The sequence below is a fragment of the Stegastes partitus genome, unplaced genomic scaffold (assembly GCF_000690725.1).
Source record: "Stegastes partitus isolate 25-593 unplaced genomic scaffold, Stegastes_partitus-1.0.2 Scaffold79, whole genome shotgun sequence".
Taxonomy (NCBI): domain Eukaryota; kingdom Metazoa; phylum Chordata; class Actinopteri; family Pomacentridae; genus Stegastes; species Stegastes partitus.
Genome location: NW_007577810.1, coordinates 844,968 through 869,442, shown reverse-complemented (window position 1 = coordinate 869,442; position 24,475 = coordinate 844,968). Strand labels below are relative to the sequence as shown.

General features: G+C 40.5%; 2 protein-coding genes across 3 annotated transcripts in view; one reads left to right on the top strand and one right to left on the bottom strand.

Moving 5' to 3' along the window:
* Positions 1–6,132, bottom strand: part of stx2b (syntaxin 2b) — a 7,679-nt gene extending 1,547 nt beyond the window's left edge. Inside the window, exons 1-8 of the mRNA XM_008276734.1 lie at positions 5,814–6,132; positions 5,640–5,714; positions 5,468–5,567; positions 4,660–4,734; positions 4,469–4,542; positions 4,041–4,149; positions 1,488–1,561; positions 267–404 (exon numbers count right to left, since the gene is read on the bottom strand). Of these exons, the coding sequence (XP_008274956.1) occupies positions 267–404; positions 1,488–1,561; positions 4,041–4,149; positions 4,469–4,542; positions 4,660–4,734; positions 5,468–5,567; positions 5,640–5,714; positions 5,814–5,843 (675 nt within the window). The 5' untranslated portion in view covers positions 5,844–6,132. The remainder of the gene's footprint in view (positions 1–266; positions 405–1,487; positions 1,562–4,040; positions 4,150–4,468; positions 4,543–4,659; positions 4,735–5,467; positions 5,568–5,639; positions 5,715–5,813) is intronic.
* An 898-nt stretch (positions 6,133–7,030) lies between these two features.
* Positions 7,031–24,475, top strand: part of adgrd1 (adhesion G protein-coupled receptor D1) — a 34,283-nt gene continuing 16,838 nt past the window's right edge. Inside the window, exons 1-13 of one of the 2 annotated variants that reach the window (XM_008276731.1) lie at positions 7,031–7,632; positions 7,729–7,765; positions 8,132–8,248; positions 9,285–9,407; positions 9,496–9,672; positions 11,714–11,971; positions 13,251–13,318; positions 13,872–14,021; positions 14,138–14,188; positions 16,373–16,496; positions 16,830–16,937; positions 18,189–18,264; positions 19,163–19,304. In XM_008276731.1, the coding sequence (XP_008274953.1) occupies positions 7,552–7,632; positions 7,729–7,765; positions 8,132–8,248; positions 9,285–9,407; positions 9,496–9,672; positions 11,714–11,971; positions 13,251–13,318; positions 13,872–14,021; positions 14,138–14,188; positions 16,373–16,496; positions 16,830–16,937; positions 18,189–18,264; positions 19,163–19,304 (1,512 nt within the window). In that variant the 5' untranslated portion in view covers positions 7,031–7,551. The other variant, XM_008276732.1, reaches the window with a different exon arrangement.

The following is a 24,475-nucleotide window of genomic DNA, read 5'->3' as shown; positions in this document are numbered from 1 at the left end:
CGAACCGGCGACCTTCTTGCTGGCAACGGTGCTAACCACCGCTCCACCTTGCAGCCCTCAGACACAATAAAAAAAAAACTGAAAACCTAGAAGTAGTAAAAGACAAAGATGGGTACCCGAATAAATAAAATTAGAAACCGTTTTGGATTGCACTACGGGCCTAAATAATAAAGTACACACTGTTAGATACAAATAAATTCAACAAGTTTGTAACTGATAAAGAGTCGCTTTTCCTTATGAAAGCTCCACTTAGATGAGGCTGTTACCTGAGTTTCCACCAGCATTGCCATGTCCATGAACATGGCGTGCAGCTCTCTGATGCTCGTCTCCAAACGCATGATGTCCTGGTGTCGGGACTCGATCTCATTTAAGGCCTGACGTGTGATCTGGGAATCAGAAATGATCTGAGGAAGAGAAACAGATGATGTAAAATCCAAAGCAGCAAATAAAGTTTTTCAATTTGTGTGTAAAAAAGTACAAAGCAAAAGTAAGTCTCAAATCATCATTTTTTTTAGAAAAATTTCTGCCCGACCATTTCTGATTTGTTTGAAACATTTTTCTCCAAAGCTACGGATGTTTAAAATGGTATTTAAAATAAATACATTTTTTAAAAAGCCCATTAACCCACTTTCACCACATTTTTAAACTAAAACTGGGGCTATATTTGAACGGTAATATCTCAGGAACTATTAAACATAAAAGCCAGAAATTTTCACTGTTATGACTAATCACTTCATTGATTCAGAATCTGCCATGTTGGAGAAGTTGATAGCAAATAATCTCTGAATATGGGTGAGTTGAAAAAGTGGAAATTTGCATCTTTAAGCACACATTAGCAGAAAGTAAACAAAAAAAATGAAGATACTAAACCAGTCATATTTCCTGAACCATAAGTAGCTGCATGTTACAATAATGCAAAACAAAACACACAGAATACTTCTCAATATGAAATACTTGATCACAAAAAGAAAAAAAGTTATTTTTATGGAACTTTCATAATTGAACAGGCATGAAAAGCTGCACCACAAAAATAAAAAATATCCCTATATAGCCTAATCTAAGTAAGACACAGTTCTAGAACTTCAGAGTGGTTCACATAATGTAACTAGTAATAATGTTATTTTTTTTCAATACAGGCATTTAATGTTATTTCATTCATCTTTTATAGTTTCTTTCAAATTTTGCCTCAAATTTGATGAGAAAAAATGTGGTGAATGTGGATCAATGGGTTTTTGTTTTTTTTTTAAATATCTAGAAGCATTTGATGTATCATGCTAGAATTTTCCTGATTCCATGTTAAACATCCACAATTTAAGAAGAAAGAAGTTTCAAGAAAATCAGAGATGGTCGAGAAGAAGGCCCCTGATGATGGAATCACCCAGCATGCAACCCCACCCCAAATGGTTTGCTCCTCCACCACTAGATGACAGCAATGCCCTTTAACCCAGCACCAACGATGCTGCACAGCAACGCATGAGAAAACTTACATCAGATGTGAAGATCGAAGGATTTCCACTTTCTAACATGTCCTCTAGTTCTTCGTTGGTGGTCACTCTTCCAGCTAGAAGAATAAAACAAACTTTACTTGGTTATTTAATTCTGCAGGTTTTGGTCAAGGCACCTTCGATGACCACAGAGAGGCACATTGTTGCACAGCCAAACCACAATCACCATCAACAATAAACACACTAACAACTCTTACAAGGAAACACAGAATGACTTTGTGTTGTTCAAAAGGTCAACAAAATTGGCGCTTTTTTAGACAAAATGTGTTTGTTGTTGACTCATTTTATACTTGCCATTTGATGGTAAGGGTGAATAGAGGGGGAAATATACAACAAAACATAAGCTAAGGTTTAAATTTGCAAGCGTTTTTGACAAAAGACTAATAGTCAGAGTAGGATAAGCATAAGAATATTAGCAGTGATGCTGTTATATTAATGTCCTAGTAAGTAAGCTGCGTTATTGCTCAAACAGCTGCCTGTGGCTAAAGGATTTATTATACGATGCACCATGTCTGTTAGGAACTTGTGTTCTTGCAAAAATGACAACAATAAAAACATAACTGGCATTTAATAGACAAAACCCCCAGAGTGATGACTAACAATATGAATGCCTGAGCTTGGCCTTGGTACAACAGCTACTGTATAGTGTAATGGGTTTAATCCGCGCTGCAGTAGCCTCCATTTGTTTGGTGGTATTGGGAAGCTGCTCTGTATAAAGCCCGCTCTTTAACAGAAAGAAGCCTCGTTGTAGCCGTATTGATTGAGCTGACAGAAAAATAATGTCTCTGTTGTTCACCCAGAGGACATCGTTACAAACAAAAGGCCCCTAGTAGCGAGAGACGTATTGTATTTAATGAAACAGCAAATTAAAGCTGATAATGTGTTTGACAGTGTGAAAATAAAGCACACTGAGGGCTATTAATTAACATGTTTTTAAGAACCAATCCCCAGATCTGGGTTTCTCAAAATAGCCGACATCTGGCTAAAAACTCTTGGTGCAACAGTTGTTAAAAATACATTAATCAGAGCACTGCTACTTTAGATAGTTCAGTGTTTAATTATAGTCACTTCCCGCTGTGGTTGTCAGTTCATTCATGCATGAGGATTTTATTTGTGACTAAGATAACAAGTGTCTGAGGCACAAAGGAAGTCGGCACCCCTCGCAGCGAAACAGCTGCCGAAACCCTACAAACTGAAGCTTTCTCTTCCTGAAGCCATGCCTCCCGTTGTACAACACCGTCCCAGGGGAGGCAGCTCTCTGTGCAGGTGCTCACTGCATGTCACACACCTTTTACGATGTCTGCTCCTCAGAGAGACAAACGCAGAGCAAAAACACGAGCCCGGCGCTTCAACACACACCCGAGCACAGTCACTTCTAGATAGTGTAAAATAACAAGTGTGCTACAGCGCAGGTCGGTGAGTTTGTGTCAAAGACAGGTGAGCTGCTGTTACTCAGGCCGCCGAGCCCTCTGCCCGTTTCCCCGGCAACACAAACACAGCGAAGCGTCTCCAGTATCAGCCTCTTCTGTCTGCAGCGTGGAGAACTGAAGCCTCTCATTAATGCCGGCCGCAGGGACCGAAGACTGAAGGAGACGGTCCTATTTTTTGCTTTTCACTATTGTCTCGTGTTACTCGCGTACACAACGCGGCGCCTCTGATTGCTCGTCGCTGTAACTGACAAACAGAGAACCGAAAAACTGTGAGAAATATAAAGTCACAAAAAAAATAACATCTAACATAAGTTTAAACGAATAAGCTAATACGATTGTATCATAACCATATTGTATTTGGATGCTAAATCTCACGTTGATAAAATGTAGACTGTGTGCGTTACTCTTCACACCAGTGCTGCTATTTTATACACCCTGTTAATGCCAGACCTGTTTTTAGCATATTTTTCTTCCTCCTAGTTTGTTAGAACATAACTCCTGCCAGTTGTGTCTTTTTATATAACCAGATGGTGCTCTGTTTTATAAACTTCTTCAACTTTACTCTACAAACTCCACTCATTTAAGGTAAGGGCTGCAACTACAAATTATTTTCAATATTGATTAATTTGTTGATGTTTCTTTGTTGATTGATTAGTTGTTCAGGATTTATTTGATTTAAAAGTTGACTACTAATTGATTATTCTGTTAATTACTGTGGCTTTATTTAAGTTCTATTTAAAACTTGTGAAACACTAAAAATCTCGTGTTTGGATGTGATTAGTTGTGACATCTTGAAGAAACGTGAAAAAAAAAAATCCCGCCCTGCTGCTGCTCTCTGTTTATCAACGGTTCGGCTGCTGTCCAGAGAAGCAGAGAGGAAGCTGGTGTGGTCTGTTTCCTGGATTCTGTCCTAACACGGCTTTGGGCTTTTATTTGCCGCTCTTTTATCTCCAGATTTACAGGTCTTGTTCTCACAAATCTTAAACGTGCCGTCAAATCCAAGCCACCGATGTGACAAAGACTGAAAATGTCCTGTTTGGGTTTTTTTCAAAGCTTTGAAAAACTTGATAAATGCAGTCCAGGGGGGCCATTATTTGTCACATACTTATCTCCAGTTGTCTCTGGATCCTTCCTTTGCTTCTCTCCCGAAAGGACACTTGAGTCTCGTTGTACTGGGTCATGACCTCCACAAACTTCCTGGACAGCACAGTGTGCTGTGCACAAGTGAAAACAAAGAGTGAGAATGTGCTGTAGGCATCTTTTAAGACTCCACGAAGCAGTTTATTTACTGAAATTAAAGATACGTTTTAAAGAAATTTAGACTCAAAGGAATGCCCATTTAAAATCGCACATTGTAAAATAGTGAATGTGGCAGGTAACTAATTACATTTTTCTGTAACATCTATCAGTCTATACAAAAACTTAACTAAAAAATTATGTGCCTCGTGATGTTTGCGTGCAGTCAACAGATGGGTGTTTATGGCCTTGTATGGGCAGGATGTAATATCATCGGTTACCATTTTATTTCCTGACCTGTGTCTTCTGGATCCTGAAGTCAACAGAGGATCTGTTAGCTACATCATCTTTGGGCATGCTCTGCTCCATGGCTTCAGAGGGACAGAGAGTTACGATGACAACATAACACAACTTCAGACAATATCGATCTGTGCAAGGCGTCGTCAGTAAACATCAGAGTGTGACAATCGCGTCGCGGTTCAACTCACATTTTAGTTTGGTTCGCACCACGTTGGCGTTGCCTTTGATATCGTTGGTCAGCGCACCCAGTTGATCCTTTGTTCCTTCGCGCACAAATAGGAAAGACGTCACATTGGGTTTGTTTATGAGGAAATAAAATGTCATGTAGTTAACCGCTGTGTGTCTGCCTCCTGTCAATATTGGATTTACTCTGATTTCATCTTGTCACTTGGCAACAACACTGAGGCAATATTGCAGAGATCAGAGGGCCTTTTGTTTCTTTCCCTGGCGACCATTTACACACCATGGATCTTAAAATATTGTAATGTGTCGCATTAAACACGATCACGGATGATGCCATGGCACTGTAAACACAGGAGTCTTTGTCCTGCAGGTCTCACAGTGAAGAAGGCCCCGAACTGATTCACAGGTCTGTCTCAATGATCTACTTCCACATATGCTCCCATGATAGAATTCCAAATCATTGGAAATACACAGCAACCATTTTTAGTCACAGTTTACATTACACACTAACATCCACACACATCTGAAAACAGCTTTTTTCCTGAGAGGGCACCTCAGAGCTCAAACCACAATAGTTTGGGAGCCAAATGGTGTTCTGTTTCCTTCACGGGTTTCCGGCCAGACAGTCATTCATTTACAAGCAGGAGCAACAAAGGAAGAGAGACATCTGTCCTGTGTTCAGTCTGTGCCCAAAAAGTCTCACACTATCCAAACAAATCTTTAAAAAAAAACAATGCAAAACTACCCTGACATTCACATGAGTCATGCTCTGACGCCATCCCACATAAATGTTTCATAAAGAGACAAACTTACTGTCATCTGGGTTGGGCGCAGACAGGATCATGCTGTGGATCTTCCTCACCTCTTCTACTTGGTAGGAGATCTTGTCAATAAGTCCTCTCACTTCTTCCACCTAATCAACCATAAATAACACATCAGTATCTTCAACTGTCCCCCATAGCATTGCATATCCTGTAATACCCACCCTTCTGAAAAAGCTCTCCATGAAGCCGTCTCTGTCCACTGTGACCGCAACATCCTCCTCTGCCTGTGTGTTGCTCTGTGAGGATGAAGAATGTGTTTGGGTGACTTTTTTTTGTGTATGTGTGCAGCTTTAGTGTTTTACCTGTTAGGATCTTACGCAGGGGAAGATACTCACAGCAGTCAGTTCTGCCAGTCGATCCTTCATCCCACCGATCAGCTCGTCTCCCGGTCCAGGTAATTCTAGTAAAACATCATCCTGGACGTCTCCGTGTGTAGAGGAACATTGAGCCGAGCATTGAGGTCCGGATGGCGCAAAAAAAAAAAAAGAAAAAAAAAAAAGATCAGCTGATTGTTGAAATACAGGCCCACATTTACACGCTTATGAGACGACAGTCACAGGAAGAGAGCGCGTCAACAGGTATAAAGTATAAGTCTATCAAAAGTAAGACATAAAGTCACAGCTCTACAAAATAAAACCCTAAAGTTGCTGCTTTTGGCCAACGGTGTGTCGATATTTCTCACTGCACTATGGCGCGTAGGTTCGGTAACAGATCCACATCTTTGCCAGGGATACGCCTCTTCTCCTGCCTCACACACACACACACACACACACACACACACTTTCTCCCTCAACCTCAGGAGAGAGCAGCCATTCCACCCTCAATTTAATTTGATGACACCATGAAATGACAAATAAACAAAATTAAATTAACTCCTATAATTGTGAGACAATACATCATTTTTTTGTTGTGGCTCCGTGTAATGTTTTTTTTAACCAGATGATGGATTTTACTTTTTTATTTTTTCACTTGCATAGCAAACACACCACTCGAGAGTTATATGAGAGGGTTTAATAAATAATAGATGAGCCTCTGCACGACTGGGTGCACAGTGTGTTCACCTGGCCACACGGCTGCGCTGTTTACCTTGATATGCGCGCAAGTTGACTTTGTGAGAGTGTCTAACGGGACTGTTGGTGTTCATGATGACTCCCCAACCTGTGGCTATCTTTAAAAGCATCTCATTAAGCATCTCACAAACTGAAATGGACAAAAGAAGAGTCAAACGGTGACTCACATCTCATTTAAAGCATCACAACTTCTATTTAAGATTTGTACTCGAGCTTAAAGTGTGAGGTAAGTTCTTATTTATCCTTATTTAATTAATCTTTCTTATTTTTTTTTATATGTTCTTGAAATGCCATGTAAAAAGTTGCAACCAGTGTTTGAGGCCTTTCTGTGTCACTGCACTAACTTCAGAGCAGACTTTACAAAAACCACCCATCTTCAGCACCGTCCCCGAGAGTCCAGGGTGTTGTCCTGTGACAACTCAATATCCGATCTAATCATAAGACAACATTTAAGTACGCATCTTCTGCATACCTACTAACATGTGTGTGTGTTCGGGTCGCACAGTGCAAATCCTGATCTCATTCATTCGCCGCGCAATCTCCAATTACGCACAAATAATGCCATTTACGCACAACTTTACCGCCCCTCCTCAGAGGATCCAAAAATGACATCACGTTTTGCAATTCCCACGTTCAGTCCAACAACTCAGTTCGCCTCCACGGAGCTTCTCTTCTCCTTGCAATTTCCAGATGCGGGCGCAGAAACTCAAAGAAACAACTGCTAGTTCAAAGTTGGAATAAAGATCACGGATTATAAATTTCCTGCGTGGAAGTTGGACTTCAGATTTTATCATGACAGGGCAACTTCTGAAGTTTTTCTGCCTCATGTCAGAACTTTAAATTCAATCCTTTATTTTATTTTTATTTTTTTTGTACTTTTATCACTATTTATTCATATTCCTAAGTTTGGACACATGGACTGATCAGAAGTTTCGTCTTGGAACAATGTGTGGCTCTTTCTGGATTCATCTTTATGTGGGGAATTAAGTTGTTTTACTAGCTAATGCATGTGGTTCATTTCCAAAAAACTATGGAATTTTGTTTGCGAATTCACCTTTTTACAGCTTTTATTTCCTGCATCAAGGTAAGCTTATATTAAACACTTCTTGACAGTTATAGTCTGATCTTCTGTTTCTGGGCAAGCTTTATAAAAACAAACAAACATTTGGTTTCTTTACAGGTTTATGCTCAAGTGGTGAAACCTGTGAAGCATCCAGGTAGTACGGAGCTTTTGGATGGATTATGTAACAGTTTTCTGTGCTGTTTTTAAATTGCCAGATTAGACAATATATAGCTATGTACTGGATTGGAAGTAGACAATAAATAGTAACAACTTGTTTTACCATCTGCTAGCAGCCAGTCCAGAGGATGTTATTGATTTGTTTACTGCTTTCCTCATTAATCAGAGTAGTCAGCTGCATAAACAACTTTTACAGCTGCTTGCTTGATTATTATCAGTCTTTTAATCCACCAAAAATCCAAAACCGAGTGCCAGGAAAATACATGTTGATTGATGAGACTGAGCTTGATTGGGGGGAAAACCCTTTTCTGCACACTTGTTTACCCGTCAACTCTCCGTCCAGGCCTGCAGGTGTTGGCCACTGCCTCACATTATTGGCCTCTCGATGCCGTGGACGGAATCCATGAACTGTGGGACCAGATTGGAAACAGACCAGGTTATATTAACGGGACTAACATAAGTATGTGCATACGCAAAGTGGCCGCATATGCTCATTGGAATGTGTCACCCTAAATGTCTTTTCTGGTCTCAGGCTGTTTTTCATCAAAACACCTTCCAGCCAAAGCCACCACGCTTTAATAATGTGCTGCTGTGTTCAGACTTTTAAAGTTTGTGTCAGATTTATGGCTGAAATTAGACAGCAAAATAGTATTTAAGGTCATTTATGATTTTACAATAGTTTACATACAGTATCTTGTAGTTTGGAGGTGGTAAATGTATGTTAAAAAAAAAAAACATAAAGAAATGATTGAAATTGTTTCATATGCACTTTGTTGCAATGTTGTTATTTAGCGAAAGATTTCAAATACGAGATGAAGTTGTCGAGGGATCGGGTATAGACTTGAGCATGATGTGTGGAGTCACTCCGGGTTCTCTTTGACTGCTGCCTCTGTGCACGCAGCTCAGCATCACTCTGTCTCATACCTGTGCATCACGTCCCTCCCGTTGCCTTGCTTTCCACTGTTCTCCTGTGTCTCCTGTCATGTGCCCGTATCGGTGTGAATCACTGTGTTTTCTCTGTTGTCTTTGTCCAGCTCTCAGAATCCACAACCACACTGTGCTCCCCTCTTCCCATAACTCTTCCTATGTGTATACCAATGACTCTGCCTACACTAACATTTCTGCAACAGTAGGTGAGGATCCATCACTTTCTTCTCACTGAGATTCATTCGTGCATCACCCACTGCTCTCTGTTGTCATCTTCTGTACCTCCACACAGTTGAGCTGAGCACTTTATACTCTTCTCCACGTTCACTCCTTTGTCCCTGCACCACAAGATAAGGAATATGTGCCCTTTTAATGATATAGTATTGCATGTTAGCTTTAGTCAACCAAAAAGTGTAACGAGACCTTGTTGATTGCCTTTTGGGATACAAAGAGGGCTCGAGGACTCTCATGCTCTTCAGTTGCCAAACTATTGATGATTAGTTGACTATAAAGCGGCTAAACAGACTTTTTCCATCAAAGTGATGCTTGTGGTTTGTGGTTTGTCGCAGACATTGTTGAAGGAATGGTCAACAAAGGCATCTTTTTGGATGGAGATAACGGCGGCACCTTTCTTCACTTTGGAAACTACCAGAACTCTTGCATTAGTGACCCTACTTTGTGTGGTCCTGAGGGTTAGTGCATTGTGCATTATTCTACCATAATTCGTATTGAGTTGTATATTGTACAGATGGCTACAAGGCATTTTTCATCACTGTCTAGGCATTACCTTCTCCTTTTTTTGGAAAAACCATGAGGCCCAGTCCCGTTTTGCTGTAGCCTCTGGAGGAAAAGTTATCTCCAACGGCTTCTCAGTCTTCACTAACCCCTTTGGAGGATATGTGGAGTTTTACACTCGAGGCAACAACCACAGATGGAAGGCAGACATCAAAGTTCCAGGTACTGTGAATTAAATTTTCCTTTGTATTAAACAGGGTTTATTTAGTTACATTTCCCACAGGCACCAATCAGGAATGTATTTTGGTCTTCATAGTACCATAAATTGTTAGTTATGTAATTGCATTTATGGTTTGGTTAACTAAGACCAGATGTAGCCACAGATAGTAGATTTGGCAATTCATCCATTATTGGTGTAGCCCAAAACATACATTTTTAATGGCATGCTGTCATCTCCCATCTTAAATAAAATAATGTTTGGAAGTTGGTAAAGGTCAGCTTAGACGAAATATGAAACCGAATAAAGGTCAAAGTGTGACCAATATTTTAAAAGCATTTCTGAGAATACAATTTTCTTTTTAATGAGATGAAATGATTTGGTAAACTGTTTTGACAAAATGGAATAAACCATGAGAGATTCGACATTATGTGAAGCTTTTACCAGTCAGTTCTTAGTTCTCAAATGACTTCTGTCATCTTTGTTTTTGCTGCAGTTACTTAAGGTTGTGTTCACCAGCGTCATAACTCAATTTCGATGTAAGCTTTCAGTTACAGAGGATCAGACGTCATCTGGTTTTCATACAGTGTCACATGTCGAACCTTTAGGCCACAAAGTCAAAACCTTTCAGTTCTCTCTCATCCATCTCACAGGTGTGAGGAAAAGTTTAGAGTGTGATAGAGTGAACCTTGAGGTGCCCTGTGACCAATAATATAATTGTAAGTGCGAGCTAAGAATGTTGCACTGTACATAGAGAAATCTCTCTACATAAAGAAGTGAAAGAGAGAGTTGAAAAGTGGGCAGTCTTTGACACATATGGTTCATATTGTAGTCTCAACTGAAATGAGTTTTGGTTGTTATGCTCTTTTAGCAGATGTGTTTTCACACAGTGAATGTATTGTCTTTTGGGATTTCCTTATTGTTCATTTGCTTCTTTGCTCTTTGTATTGTTAAAAAAAAAAAAAAAAAGACTGGAAAGATTAAGGCCTGCAGTTTTTGTGGGCACACAGGATGTGTGTATATCATAAAATAAAAAAGTCAAATAAAACCTAAATTAACGTTAATGTTTATCTCAACGACAAAACATTTTGTTAACCGAGCTAATGTCAGCCTAGTTTAATTTTAAAAACTTGGGGGATTCCTTAGCTTTTCATCTCAGCCAGAGCCATCATCTGGTCAAAAAAAAAGAAAAGAAAAAGAAAAAACTGTAAAATTGCCCAGTGCTTTGGTTTCGGACCAAATACTTGTTAAACTAAAACATTCCCATCAGCCTCTTCTGTATTTTGTGCTGAGTGCTAATTCACAGGTTGCAGACTAACAAGCTAAAATAAACGTAACTAATTGTGACCCAATATGTCTATATGTCCTTCCTCACTCGTTAATCAAACCCTTAAAAACCCCTCTTTTTGCAATAAAACGCCATATTTACAAGCTTTTCCACGAAAATAGTCCACCCGTGCCTTTAAATGGCTTAACTGTAACACTGTAGCCTTGGCTCACCTTTGACTCTTCTCAAACACTGTAAAGCTTCACTACGCTACACAATGGCAAGCTGTAACACTGCAGTAATTCAGCTCTACGTCTCTGAACCAGGAACCAGATCTGAAGAACAATGATACAGAATGTCCTGTCCTGTAAGCTGACAGGATTGTTTCCTTCTCTTTGTGACGCATTAAACCCTGGAAGTCTGAATCACTGAAATGCTGCAGCTTCAAGGTGTCAATACTCAGCCAGAACTTTGACTCCATATTTGCTCATGATGTAATGTTCTAATAGTAATCGTAAGATTTTGTCCACCTTATTAACATATATGGCATGTACAAGATATTAGAGTGGCTGTTACCACTCTGAAAATGTGAATACAAAATGAAAATGAAGAAGCTTCTGAAAAAGGGAACTTATGGCAGAACTGTTGTATTAGATTTCACAGTTGTACCTAATAATAAAATAAAGTAGCCAGTGAGTGTATATGTACCACGTAATGCTATTTACAGTTCGATGTAAGTCATATATATTCATGGTTGACATTTTCATTTCCTCAATCAGGGCCATACTGGACACACATTCTCTTCACATGGACTAAGAAGGACGGTCTGAAGGTTTACATCAATGGGACCTTCACTGCTGGTGACACAGATGGCAGCGTCTCTGACAACTATGGAGACCCCTACCCCGACCTCGTCATCGGCACGGGCAACAACAGGGCGTATCGTCACTATGTAACAGGGGCCTTCGATGAATTTGTCATCTGGGAAAGGGCCCTTTCACCTATACAGATCTCTCACTACTACAATGCAGCCATAGGTAGGACATCACACTATACTGGAAGGTATTTCCTGTCATTCTACGACGTTGCATATCTATTGAAAAGCTTTCTCCCTTTTGACTCTGCTCTGAGGAAACAGGGGTTAAAAAGCAATTTCCGTCCTTATCCTCGCTACATTCCATGCACAGCGTTCATGCATAACAAGATATTAAACTATACAAATGTGCCCCATCTCCCTGTCAAATGGCTCTTCTTGCACAAAACATTTTCTTGACCTTCCACCATATAAGTGCAATGGCCAACATAGTTCTGCCTTATAAGTATTTATAAGAGTGCAGAGGCTTGTTTAGTTGCAGGGGGCATATCATTTTGATTTAATGTGACAGGTTAAAACAGGCCAGGACACAACCCCCAGACTCATGTCTGTTTTTGTTCTGTTTACCTCCTTTGGTCAGTAGCGTCCCATAAATGGACAAAACTTTGACATTTATGAGAATTTAGAAACATTAACATTCTTTTGTGTGAATATCAATATGAGCAGATTTAATGGTAATCTGACAAATACTCACAGCATGATGAGAGGCACCTCTTGATCTAGAGGGTTAAATCACCGTTTGTTATGTATAAATCACACTGATGAGTGAGGGTGCCTCGGTCCTTGTGTTCACAATAATAGTTTTAAAGACTATTACTGTAGTGTGATGGAGCTTCAGCTGGTCACAATGTTTGAAGCATAAAGTGCACACAGCTTTTATTTCTTCCACGAAGTTATTACTAAAAGCAATATATTCCACAGACCATTACCAGACATGATGACCTTGACTGTTATGGTTACAGAAAAATATTTTTACTTCTCCAGGCCACACATATAAAATGTTACATTGAACCAAAGAGGAGCAGGAATAGTTCAGATACATGCCTCTAATGTATGTCCATAAATGGCCATTTTCTGGTCACTAGTTAGTGTTGTTTTTATTAATTGACAGCAAAGACATAAAATATATCTAAGCTACGAACAGAAGCTTGTGGCAGAGTATTATGTGGCTGATTGTCCCAGTTTTGTGTAGGTCGTAATCCATCTCTTTTCATGACCAGGCCTTACAGTCCAACTGTACGTTTTATGGTGATAAAATCCAGCTGCAGTGCAGCAGCCTTTTCTGGTCAGGTTCAACAAAGGCCCGGATAACGAAATAACAAAGTGAAAGGCTATCTAAACTGAACAATTTTGCCAAGGATAAGGGGTGAATTACAGCCACACAGGTCAACGGTGTTGTTCTAATCCCATTTTAATGGAGCCCTTTGTACTGTCTTTTCTAGGTCAAGCCATTCTTTCTGTCACAACGCCCAGAGTCTCCAAACAAGCCACTTCAACGGCACCGACAGTCGTAAGTGTGTCAATTCTATCTTTGCAGGGTCATCGAGAGCAAATCTGACAACTAAATAAAACTGTACACCATGTACGTGAACTATCCAGGCTTTCTATACAAGTACAGCATCCACAAAGAGACGGTTTGAGAAGTTGCCGGAAATGTTTTGGGCCAAAATAAACGTCATAACAGAAGTGAGATGAAGGCCTTTTGCTTGAATCAACACTAACAGTTCATTTCTTACTGAGGCATTATTTCCTTTTGACAATAGATGGAAAAGGGGATATTGAGAACACATGTGGATAGGCTGTTTATTAAAGAGCTTTGGAGGTAGAAAACTAATAAAGTCATACAAGATAGCGGAGACAGCTGCTCACCACCACACACAAAATGGCTCCCTGTAGGGCACTGGGCTTAAAAAGAGCAACATTGAATCACTTGTCCAAAGAGTATTCCCTAAATTCAGGCTATCAGTCACTAAACATCCTGTGTATGTTGGAACTCGTTGCTCCTGCGGAAACTTCCTCCTGATAGTGAACTTCATTCGCTGCCTGATGTTCTTTCTCCCCAGAGGGCCACTGAAGTGAGTCCTCCGGTCGTCAGCAGCCACCAAGAGGAGGTCCGGAGCTCGCAGGGACCGGAGTCAATGCCAGACATCGGGTTCCTGAAGGCGCTGCCCAACAGGACCATTCCTCACAACACTGCCAACAACCTCACGCAGGTCTTGGAGCGCAGTTTAAACACACACACACACACACTCACACACACACACACACAAAAGCTCGGCCGTGTTCATATGATGCAACAGTTCCATGATGTCCGTTTTCTTCCACCCAGGCTTTTCTCAAAAGTGTGGAAGAAGTGCTGTCCTCTCCAGGATTGCCGGAGGTAAATGAGTTCACACTGTTGTCGTGCAAAGTCCAAACATGACATAATGCAACATATGCAATTTGATGATTACTTTAATCCGAGACACTCAGGCGATGCATAAGTTTGAGATTTTAACGCTGTAGGCTATTGTCGCAAGCAGTGCCAGCAGCAATAACAGTGACTGGCAGCATACCTGCACAGGATTACAGACCAATAAGGCGTTGCAAATTGTATAAGACAGTACTGCTGACTATAAAATGATTATTATTATTTTAAAGCAGATCTACAGTACAATGCCTTGAATGTAAATTTGCTGTCTCCTGCACTGTACAGTCATCCTGGCCAAATCTCTGCGCTCTCATATACAAACACCAGTGTGTGGTTTCAGCATATTGGCTGCTCAGAACAAGCATGCTTGTTTTTGTAGGAGCAAGCTGAAACAGATGTTCACATCACACTTGGACAGTAGACGCAGTGTTCTGTGTACAGCGTGTTAAAACCAATCAAGATATCAAGTGTTTGTAAGGTTTATAATGTAACACTATGTGGCCAATAGTTTATTGTTTTCAGCTTTTTGAACTTATTCTGAAAGAGTTTGATTGTAGTTTTAAAAATTCTATTTATTATTGTCAGTATATTGCAGCATTGTTCACATTTTACACAATTGTAAGTAACGTTGAAGCGAGACTTTGTAACACTGAGAAATTAGTTTCCTTTCAAATGAAAAGTTGAATTATTGATGAGGGCTGTCATGATATCAGGTTGTGATTATGGCTGTCAAAAACAATTACAATCACAATATTATAGTGATAACAATAAAAAGTTAAGGCCATCAGTCAAAATTTATAATTAATTTAGTTTATTGTGTGTTTTGTCAAGTTTGTGGCACATGAAACACACTTAAAACAGAAGTGCAGGGAGGTGGAGAGAGAGTTTTTGAAGCTTGTCTATACAGTAAATTGTTCTTATGTTGGAGTCTCAACCAGATAGATTCATTGGATTATTTACAACATTATCACATGTGTATTATTAACACGTATATTTGTGCAATTTAATACATTCAGAGATTTGTTTGTTGATTTGTTGTTCTCAATCAGTTTCTATATTTTACTAAAATTGCTTAGACATAGGTTTCTACACAGAATCAATTCACTTTCAAAGTTTTTATCATCAACTGTGCTAAAAGATTTCATTTCTGTTTTGACTTTAAAATTCTGAGCTGTTTATGCTGTAAAGACACATTCCAGTGTACAGTGTATAAAAATGATATTATAATTATATGAAACCGGCATGAGCAGTGGTCCTTTTAGTTGTTTTAAGCCACTTACGTGCCTTAGTCTTATCGCTAAATGTAGAAAGAAAAAAGTAGTTGGCATTAAGCATTATTCCATAACTGTCATTTGCCACAGTGGCCACCGTGCAGCAAAGGTTACACTGTCGAGCTTTAAATGATCATTTGGCAAGCATGTTTGTTTTGCTTTTGAGTTGCTGCCCGATGTGAGTGTAAATGACTGCGGTAAAATGTTGTAAAAATGATGCCTGCGGCGCTCAGATCAGGTAGAGCTCCTCAGTCAAACAACAAACTCAACTGGAAATGTAACACTGAGACTGTTGACAGAGCACACAACTTAGTACAACAATTTGGTGCATATACACTAAGCTTGTTGCATACTTTTGTAATGTGTGGTTTATTAATTTATGTGAATTGTTGCTACAGCACTGTAATTTCTGATTCCCAGCCTATTATGAATAAAAACAGGAGTTATTAGTTTTGGTTCATCCAGAGTTTCTCCAATTCTCCTGTGCTGAGATCAGCAGCGAACTTGGCCCAAAGCATGTGTTCCCAGACTGTGAGAAGGTGGTGGACAGATAGTGGGTCTTCCATGCAGTAAACTGCAACTCATGTCGAGACATGACAGGCCATGTTAGTGACACAGACTTACTGTGTTTTCACACTCAAAACTTAAGCCTGGTGACATTTTCACCTGTTTTTAAAAACTGCAAAGTTAGTCGTGACAAGTAAAACTGAATTGAAATGGCCCTCTAACTTAAACTTTTACATTTGCGCAACAAATCTGAGGAGCTGGAAGAGCATGTTCTAAAAAGGACACGATGACGAGGTCGGCATGAATCAGTGCTCGATGCTGAAGAACAGCTTGTGTGATCTTGTTGTGAACATTTTCCTGTTGGGTCATTGAGCAGCAGTCCACCCCTGTGGTCAGCGGTCTGATCGAGACAGTGGACAGAGTGATGGAACATATGGTGACTAACCTGGAGCCCAGCCCCAACTCCCTCATCTCCCTGGGTGGAACATCTTTTGTTGCAGGTCAGTGTGGTGTCAGCTCTCCATAATGTAACTCACTGTTTGTCGTTTTCGTGGACACGGAGCCTCGAGCTAACAGCACGTGTTTTCTAATTCAGAGGACAAGTGTGGGTCAGATAAGTGGAGGTCAACTCCTCTCCACCTTTTCCTTTGACTGGTGTAGGTCTTTCATTGCATAATATTTTGTTTGCCTCAGGGGCTTGTTTGTGTCTTTTCTCCCCGGACTCATTTGATATCTTTGATCCACCCTTGACAAAGCGGATTGGTCTTTTTGCTTGATTCCCAGTTTGTTTTTCCTCAACAGTTCCCACTTTTTCTAACCTCTGACCCCTACAGATTACTCCTTGATGAAATTCCCAGAGAACTTCAACCTGCTGCATTACCGCTTCCCTACACAGGGCAAAAACTACATCTCTGTGCCTGGAGAGGCCTTCACCATGCAGTGTAAGTGCAAACATTACAACCTACACATGTTCGGTGACATGTCGAAAGTCCTGTATTGAGGTTTCTCCGTATAGAAAATAGCACCAAGGTTGAGTGTGAACGCTGCACCTTAGTCGTGCACTGATTCTGCCAAGAGAAAATTGTCCAGCTGGGAGGCTCTTGTTATTAGCCGGTGATTTATTATGCTAAGATTTAGGACTACTAACATAGCATACAGTGTAGGACAGGAGTGCCATGAGAGCTTTTGTGTGGCTTTACGGTGCACCGTAGAATTCCAGCTATGACTTTAATGTTGGCAGTTACCCTTTTATTCGAAACAGAAAGAATGAGAGAGAGAGCACTTTTTCTCCACTTTCCTCCGTCATTAAAACGAATGGACCCACATAGTGGAGTGAGGGAGAGCAGTAATTACAACGGGCATTACAACACTGTTTGTTTGACTTTGCGTTGAGGTCAGATTCCCTCGGCTCCACCTGGCTGCTGCGTGTACCATGTTGCCGTACAAACACCAGAATAGACCGTTTTAATAATTCATTAAAGGGCCATTATCAGAAATGGAATATATGTTATTGCTTGACACATTAGAGCCAGGACCACATTAACTTGTAGCTCTGGCTGTATGAAATGCTCCAAGAACAGGTTTTATATCCTAATTAAGTACAAAGAATGCTACACATTGGTGTGTTTGGATGCTTTTTCTTATTCTCTCTTTTCCTTACTGACCACCTCATAATCTCCCGTGAGACCTGCTAGGGGGCATTCTGTTGAAATCCGTTTTTTTGGAAGGTTAAAAAAACTCTGCTGCTGCGTACACACCGCACATTTGTTTGACATCTGCAAGCTTTTGTTGTTCTAGTCAGCGGGTCCCGGGTGGAAGGCCTTTGAAAGGAGGAACAGGACCATTAAGAAGTTCCTCCAATTTCATTGTTTATCTTGCAGTATTGAGGTGGGACCGAGCTGAGTGATAGGTCAGACCAGGGGAGGGGGACCAGACCTCCTGCTCTCCCTGGTGAAGTCATGTAGACGTTTCATAAGCTTTCCCAACATCCACGTGGTTCACAGCACTCTCCCTTTCACCCTTGTGCGAGTATACGGCTGTCCTATTAGTCCGCCGGTGCCAGCGTGCGGTGGCAAGGCGGCGTTAATTAACTTCCCTTCTTTGTGAGCATTTTAGCAGCGCTGCTTTACATTCCCTGCGCTCTGTATATGCTTTTCACATTGGACCTGTGTGTGTTGTCTTCTGCTCCTCAGCTCAAACCACCATCGTCGGCCTTTTCTACCACAACATGCACAACTACTACAAAGAGATCAGCCCTGTCAAGACCAGGTAAGAGGACAGAGCAGCACCCAAAGTGAAAAATTCATATTTTAATTCTTTAAATTTCAGTTGTAGCTATTCAAATAAAAAGAAAACAAACGCAGGCGGCTCTCTTTGTACTTTCTGTGTGGGGGATCAGGTCCACTGGCACTAAGGCGCCCCTGCTTCCTGAGCACAGAACAGCTGAAGCCCGGGGCCAAAGTCTTATCAGTCCCTCCCGCCTATCTCTCATCTCACCACTCAAACTCCGCTGACTGATACACCCTGCTATTAGCTCCATCCATCCACCCCCTCCCCTCAGTTATTGTCTCATCACTGGAAAACAGCTTGTTCTAGTTGCGTTGCAGTATTTACGTTCACCAAATGTGACATAACACCGATTAAGCAACCAGTGTTTTTTACCACTTTACACTCCACAGATATTAAAGTGCCAAATGTAAAATATGTGAGAGAACATTTGGAGATGTTTGTGACTGACTGCCAGGCTTCTCTGGGGGTGAAAAGGTCCCTTTGTATCATGATGGAGAGATGATGCTTGTGTGATCCCAATGTCACATATCTGATGATCTTGAAGAACTACGGATGCAATACGGCTGGTTGTCAGTGTGATTCATTACATAGACAGATGGCCAAAGTCCCATCTAAATGCTACTGCTCTGGTCCTGTGTGTAACACTTATGTGTCGGTGTGAGTGCCAGATAACAGTGATAATTGATGCTATTATATGATAGTTTAACAGGCTATTAACTGAAGCTGTGAAGCGTTTTTTCTAGTTTATCTGACTCTCTAGCTTGACCTAGTTTTTCTGTCTCTTTCTTTTGTATGTGTATCTCTGCCTCTATTTTCTAGTGCCTATTTTACCTAATGTTTTTTCTTTTTTCTTGTTGTTCTTTTTTCGCTCTCTCAGAATTAATGAAGCAGCTGATTTCAAGGACCACAAGATCCAGGTGGCGAGCTGCCTAATCTCTCTGAAAGTGGAGCCTTTACCAGCCTTGTCGGTGAATCTCTCTGGAGCGCCGCTCATCAAGATCGTCCTCACTCATGTTTTGGTAAGAATCGACCCATACAGTGTCCCTGTTTCTTTTTTATTCCACTCAAGTCTTTGTCAGTCATTTAGCCTCTGCGTGACTCAGTAATTCTGGGAAAATGGAGTGCATTCCCAGTGTGCTGGGTGTGGAACTCACCTTATCAGTGGAACGAGGGCTACGGTCTGCCTGCAGCTACAGTAGCCCCCCATATGAAATCTATCAGCTCTATTTTTGGTGTTCTCTTGTGTAAGAAGATGAGTGTCTGTCACTGACCGATGCTTGTGCAGCTGAGTATTCAGCAGAACAAAGAGCAAAGCCTATTTTGGTTTTCATTACCCTGCAAAGGTTTTCCCTTGCGGAGCATGTGGCTTCCAGAAAGCAAGCTGATTATGGACATTTCAACTGTGAGCTTAGGGCACTTTGAAAGGAACAATAACTTTCTTTTATGAACAACATATTTTTCCATTGCTGCTTTATGACAGGGACTATGCCAGTTTTCCATGGGAAAAGCAATTGAAACTCATAATGAAAATTAACTTTAAAATGTGTATTACATTAGCTTGCAATGTCCTGTAAAGTCAGAAATGCAGTGGTACACTTAACAGCCATGTACATTTTTTAAATATGTTTTTCACATTGATTCGAAGACATTCTTTTCATCTAAATGAATTGTATTAATGGCCCATTATTAGACCATTATTTGACCAAACCCTCCACAATGTAGTTCTGGTTAAATTACAAGTCCTGCAAGAACTATTCACTCTCTATTGAAGTGAATTACCATTACATTATTTCATTCCTCATAAAAGCACAAAAATAAACTCATGCAGCTTTATGAAACCATGGCAATACTGCTTTGTTTGCCTTCATTTCCCTGGTGAAATAAATGTTTATGCTGTAATTATCTGGCCTGGTTCCTGTGACAGTGATTACTCTGTTTGTTTTAGCAGACACCATGGGAGAGGGCTTTATAATCCCCTTTGTTATGGGAGTGCTGGAGATGCTCACCAGTTCTGCTGTCTGTTGAGTCAAGGTGTTTCTATTTTAGTTGGACTGCCTTTACCTCTGATGTAAGGATAAATCAGGTTTCTTACATTCCTTCCTTTCTATTCCATTACAAATAAGCTGCTATGCTTATTACTAACGCACGCTGATTGGAACGCACCATGCCAGCACATTTCAACTTAACATAGCTCAGACGATGATTTATATCGAGGAGCTGCATCGTAATTTGGCAACCGGTGCTTTTGGCTGCGATTGCGTCCAGAAATGGGTTGTTTTGCCGGTTTGCTACACAGACCTGTAGGTGGATTTACTCAAAAAGTGACTATTTTTGGATTTTTAATGTCTTTGGCAGGCGGTGGATACTTATCACCTCCCTGGCTTGGAGGCAGGGAGGGCGTTTCAAACAGTATGTGGCAGACATTATCCATCGCTGTTTAGGTTGGTCTTTACTGTCTGCGCAAGTTAGCTAAACCTCAGATGTCCTCTCATGGCACAAGTTCAGTTGGGCCGGAGTGAGTGATTAGCAGCTGACCTCTCTGTTTAGAGTAGACAAGCGCCCAGTGACTTCATTAAAACCTAGCGGGGGAGCTGAATGTGTCCGAAGCAGAAATGTGTCAGCTCCCTCATCTGTCTTTTCATGCTGTCATGGCTACAACAAGTCTTGTGTACCACCTATAGTACATACAGTCAACTGCTATCATGGCTCAGATCTGATTCTCATCCATTTTCTCTATCTGACACCTGCCATGATAACAACATTCCTTACCTTCCTTTGGATTGATGGAGCCGCCGACCTGTACAAAGCCTTGGGTCATGGCAGGTATCACTCACTCAAGCCGAGGTCACAGCCGTTGATTGATGCTCTCTGAGCTCAGTGAAGCAGCCCAGTGAGGTCATGCCATTCCCAGCTGACTCAGTCAGATCCGAGGTGCCACCATCACACTATATGTGGCACGGAGCAGGTTTGATACCCTGACAAGGTGTTATCAAGGCTGCTGGAGGCCCACATGCTTTCTCACGCCATTCGACTGTGGTGTTGATTGGGTTCTGGCTCCATCCGTGATTTATTACCGCTGTCTGACTCTGGTTCAGTTTCAGAGGGCTGAAGAGAAGAAAAAGGAGGCCGGGAGGCATGGGGGTCTGTAGTTAAACATTAATACATACATAAAAAGGCTAACACCTCCTCCTTGTCCTCTTCTTCCATCAAAGCATCACACTGATGGTATGAAGTGAATGAATGGAAAGACTGATTTCATGAGCGCAGTCGATTTACACGGTCAAAACTGGGAGGATTTAAAAAACAGACTTTGACAGGGATGCCGAGCTTTACAGGCTTATAAAGCAGCGTGTTAGTTTGGCGGTTTCATGGGGAAGGTCCAAGGTGACGGCTGGAACCGGGTGGCAGGACTGTGCCGGTGGTCTCTGTCTGTCCGTCTCTCAGTTCATTCTTATTTCATTTGAGGGATAATGTAAAACTAGCAGTTATTCACCTTAAAGAAATAGTTTCACATTTTGTTATTTGCATTCTGGCAGTGATCAGCACCACTTGTCTCACATCTGTATGTTAAATATAAGGCTACAGTCAGAGGCTAGTTAGCTTAGCTTAAAGACTAGAAACAGAGGGAACTAGCTAACCTGGCTCTGTCTGAAGGAAAGCCACGGAAAATCCAGCCATCAGTACCTTTAAAGGTCACATATTAATATGTTTATTTATTTCTTACATGGGTGCAATGTGCAAGCTGTTTGAGCTAATCTTTATGTAAATGCTACATTTTAAATATGTTTTTAGTCTTTATTTTCTCAAGCTCCCAAGATATTACACATGATTTTTAAATATATTTTTATAAAACATTAGCACAATTAAATTATGAAAATTATAGAACATAGATGACAAATCTAAGTTGATCTGCAGTTTTTTTTAAAATTCTGCAATTAACTGTAATTTGCTGTAGAAATTACAGCTTTTTGCTGACAAATGTGCATTGGGTAAATCACTGTATTATTAAAAATATTATTTTCCTGTATGAAACTACAGTTTATGACAGTAAATGACTGTAATTTAATTACCTTGAGTTAACTGTAAAAATGCTGGCTGGCAACCCTCCCGCCAGTGCTTTAATGTAAAACACTTTCTTTTCTTACAGAGCTGTTTGCTTCTGGCTGTGACCTCATGACTTTAAGCATGACATCCTGTGTCAGAACTTTAATAATTCAGACAATACAGTACTTATTCATTCAGGTGACTTCACCATCACTTTTAATCAGTTTAAATATTCATCAAGTGACTGTACAAAATCTAATAGTGACTAAGTTTTCCATGTAGTTGGATCCACTGGTTCCCTCCCATAATAAAGATCATGACAAAGAATTTGGTGGGAAGTGAGCAAAGAGGTCAGCAGCAGAAAAGGAAAATGCACGGCGTATTTTTACAAAGACGTCTAGACTTGTTGGAGCTTCCTATACGTGAGGAGAATAATGGATTGATTGTTCAGCGACTTTAAAAAACAAAGACACAAAGGTTATTTAACACATTCTGATACCCACGCTCTTAATCATCTAATCATGTAAGCCTACACTGGTATCAGTCCTTTCTGACACAATAGTATCCGTGCTTTATTGCCAGTCTTTTTATAACTCCCAGCACACGCCCAGCTTAAACCCTGTGGGTAAAGACTCTCCTCTCTCTCTCTCTCTCTCTCTCTCTCTCTCGCTCTCTCTCCCAGCCACCCACACCCATCCATACGCCAACACACACATACAAACACAAGCTGTGTGAGCCAACATACTGATCAATCACAGATGGAGGTCTGGCTATTGCTATATCTCACTTGCCAAAAGACTCTTTTTACAGCTCCTCCCATTTAGCGCCCTCTTTCCTATCAACACTCCAATCTCGCGACCACAACCTCTCACTACGCAATGAACAAAACCAGAGAAAGCCCCCCATCTGCGCCCACGGAAAAAAGATGAGTGAAAAAAAGATTTAACACTTTTGAAAAAAATGTTCCCAAACAATTTACCAGCTTTGTACACCTGTGACACAACTCTGTGTGAAAAAAAAATTAAGTTTGTGAATGTGTAACAGAGATTTGTAGATGTAGAGAAAAAAAAAGTCATGTCCAAGATAAAGAGTATCTCCAAAGCTTGAAAAGTCTAAGTTCAATTTAGTTTCCACAGAAAAGACCTAAGAAGTCTTAAAATTAAATTTACAAACTGTTAAAGTTTCCTCTGTTGTGAGTGTGTAAGTCATACAACGTCAGGTCCACGCCCGTCTGTGCAGATGGTAGCGTTGCACCTCATATCAGACACAGAAAAGCAGACAGGGCAATTAATTTTTTACAGGATATAGCAGCTACTTACAGATTTGGCCGAGGTACCATACCAGTGAATAAATCCTGAGGTGTGTCGAGCACAGTGGGCAGACATAGCACAGGATTTCTGGAGAATTTAGAACTTCCTACTTTGCCTTGGCTCCTTCAAAGTATGTATGACCAAAGCACTTTCAAAGTGCGGCAGTGATTAAATTGATATTAATATTATTAAGTTGTGGATGACAAAGACCCTCCACATACAGTCTCTCCTACAAAACAAGCATTCATGTTAAGCGTTATTTGTTTTCCTTGTGTATGTGCAGTCAAAGTGCTGACACTGGGGACAGTCAGCACGGTCATAAAGTTTGGGCTGAACGCAGATGTCCACAGAGAGATCCATGCAGACCCTCGCAGACTTGATCGGATGATGAAATTTATGTCACACATATCCTTGTGGACCCTTGCAGACACACTGATGCGTTTCAGTTATAATTGGGGCATTAAAACAGCATATATAGAATCACCAATCAAATAAAACTTAAATGAAGTCATATTTTCATACTGTTAGTTCAGCCTTTTTCTGCTGCTTATCCAAACCACATTGATTTAATTATTTATATAATATAGTTAACTATTGTTACATGCTAAAAAAAAAAAAAGTAATGTAATTACTATGGGTGAAACAATCATACTGTAAATTTTTTTATGAGCAGCTAAGCAAATCAGTGAGTTTAATTACATAAATTAATCTACATCATGTTTGAATGATTGTTAATCTGATAGATTGAAAATTAAAACAGGTAACTTCCAAATCTTTGAATATATATATATATAGAAAAGTGATTTGAATGAGAAAATTGATTGACAAAAACTGTA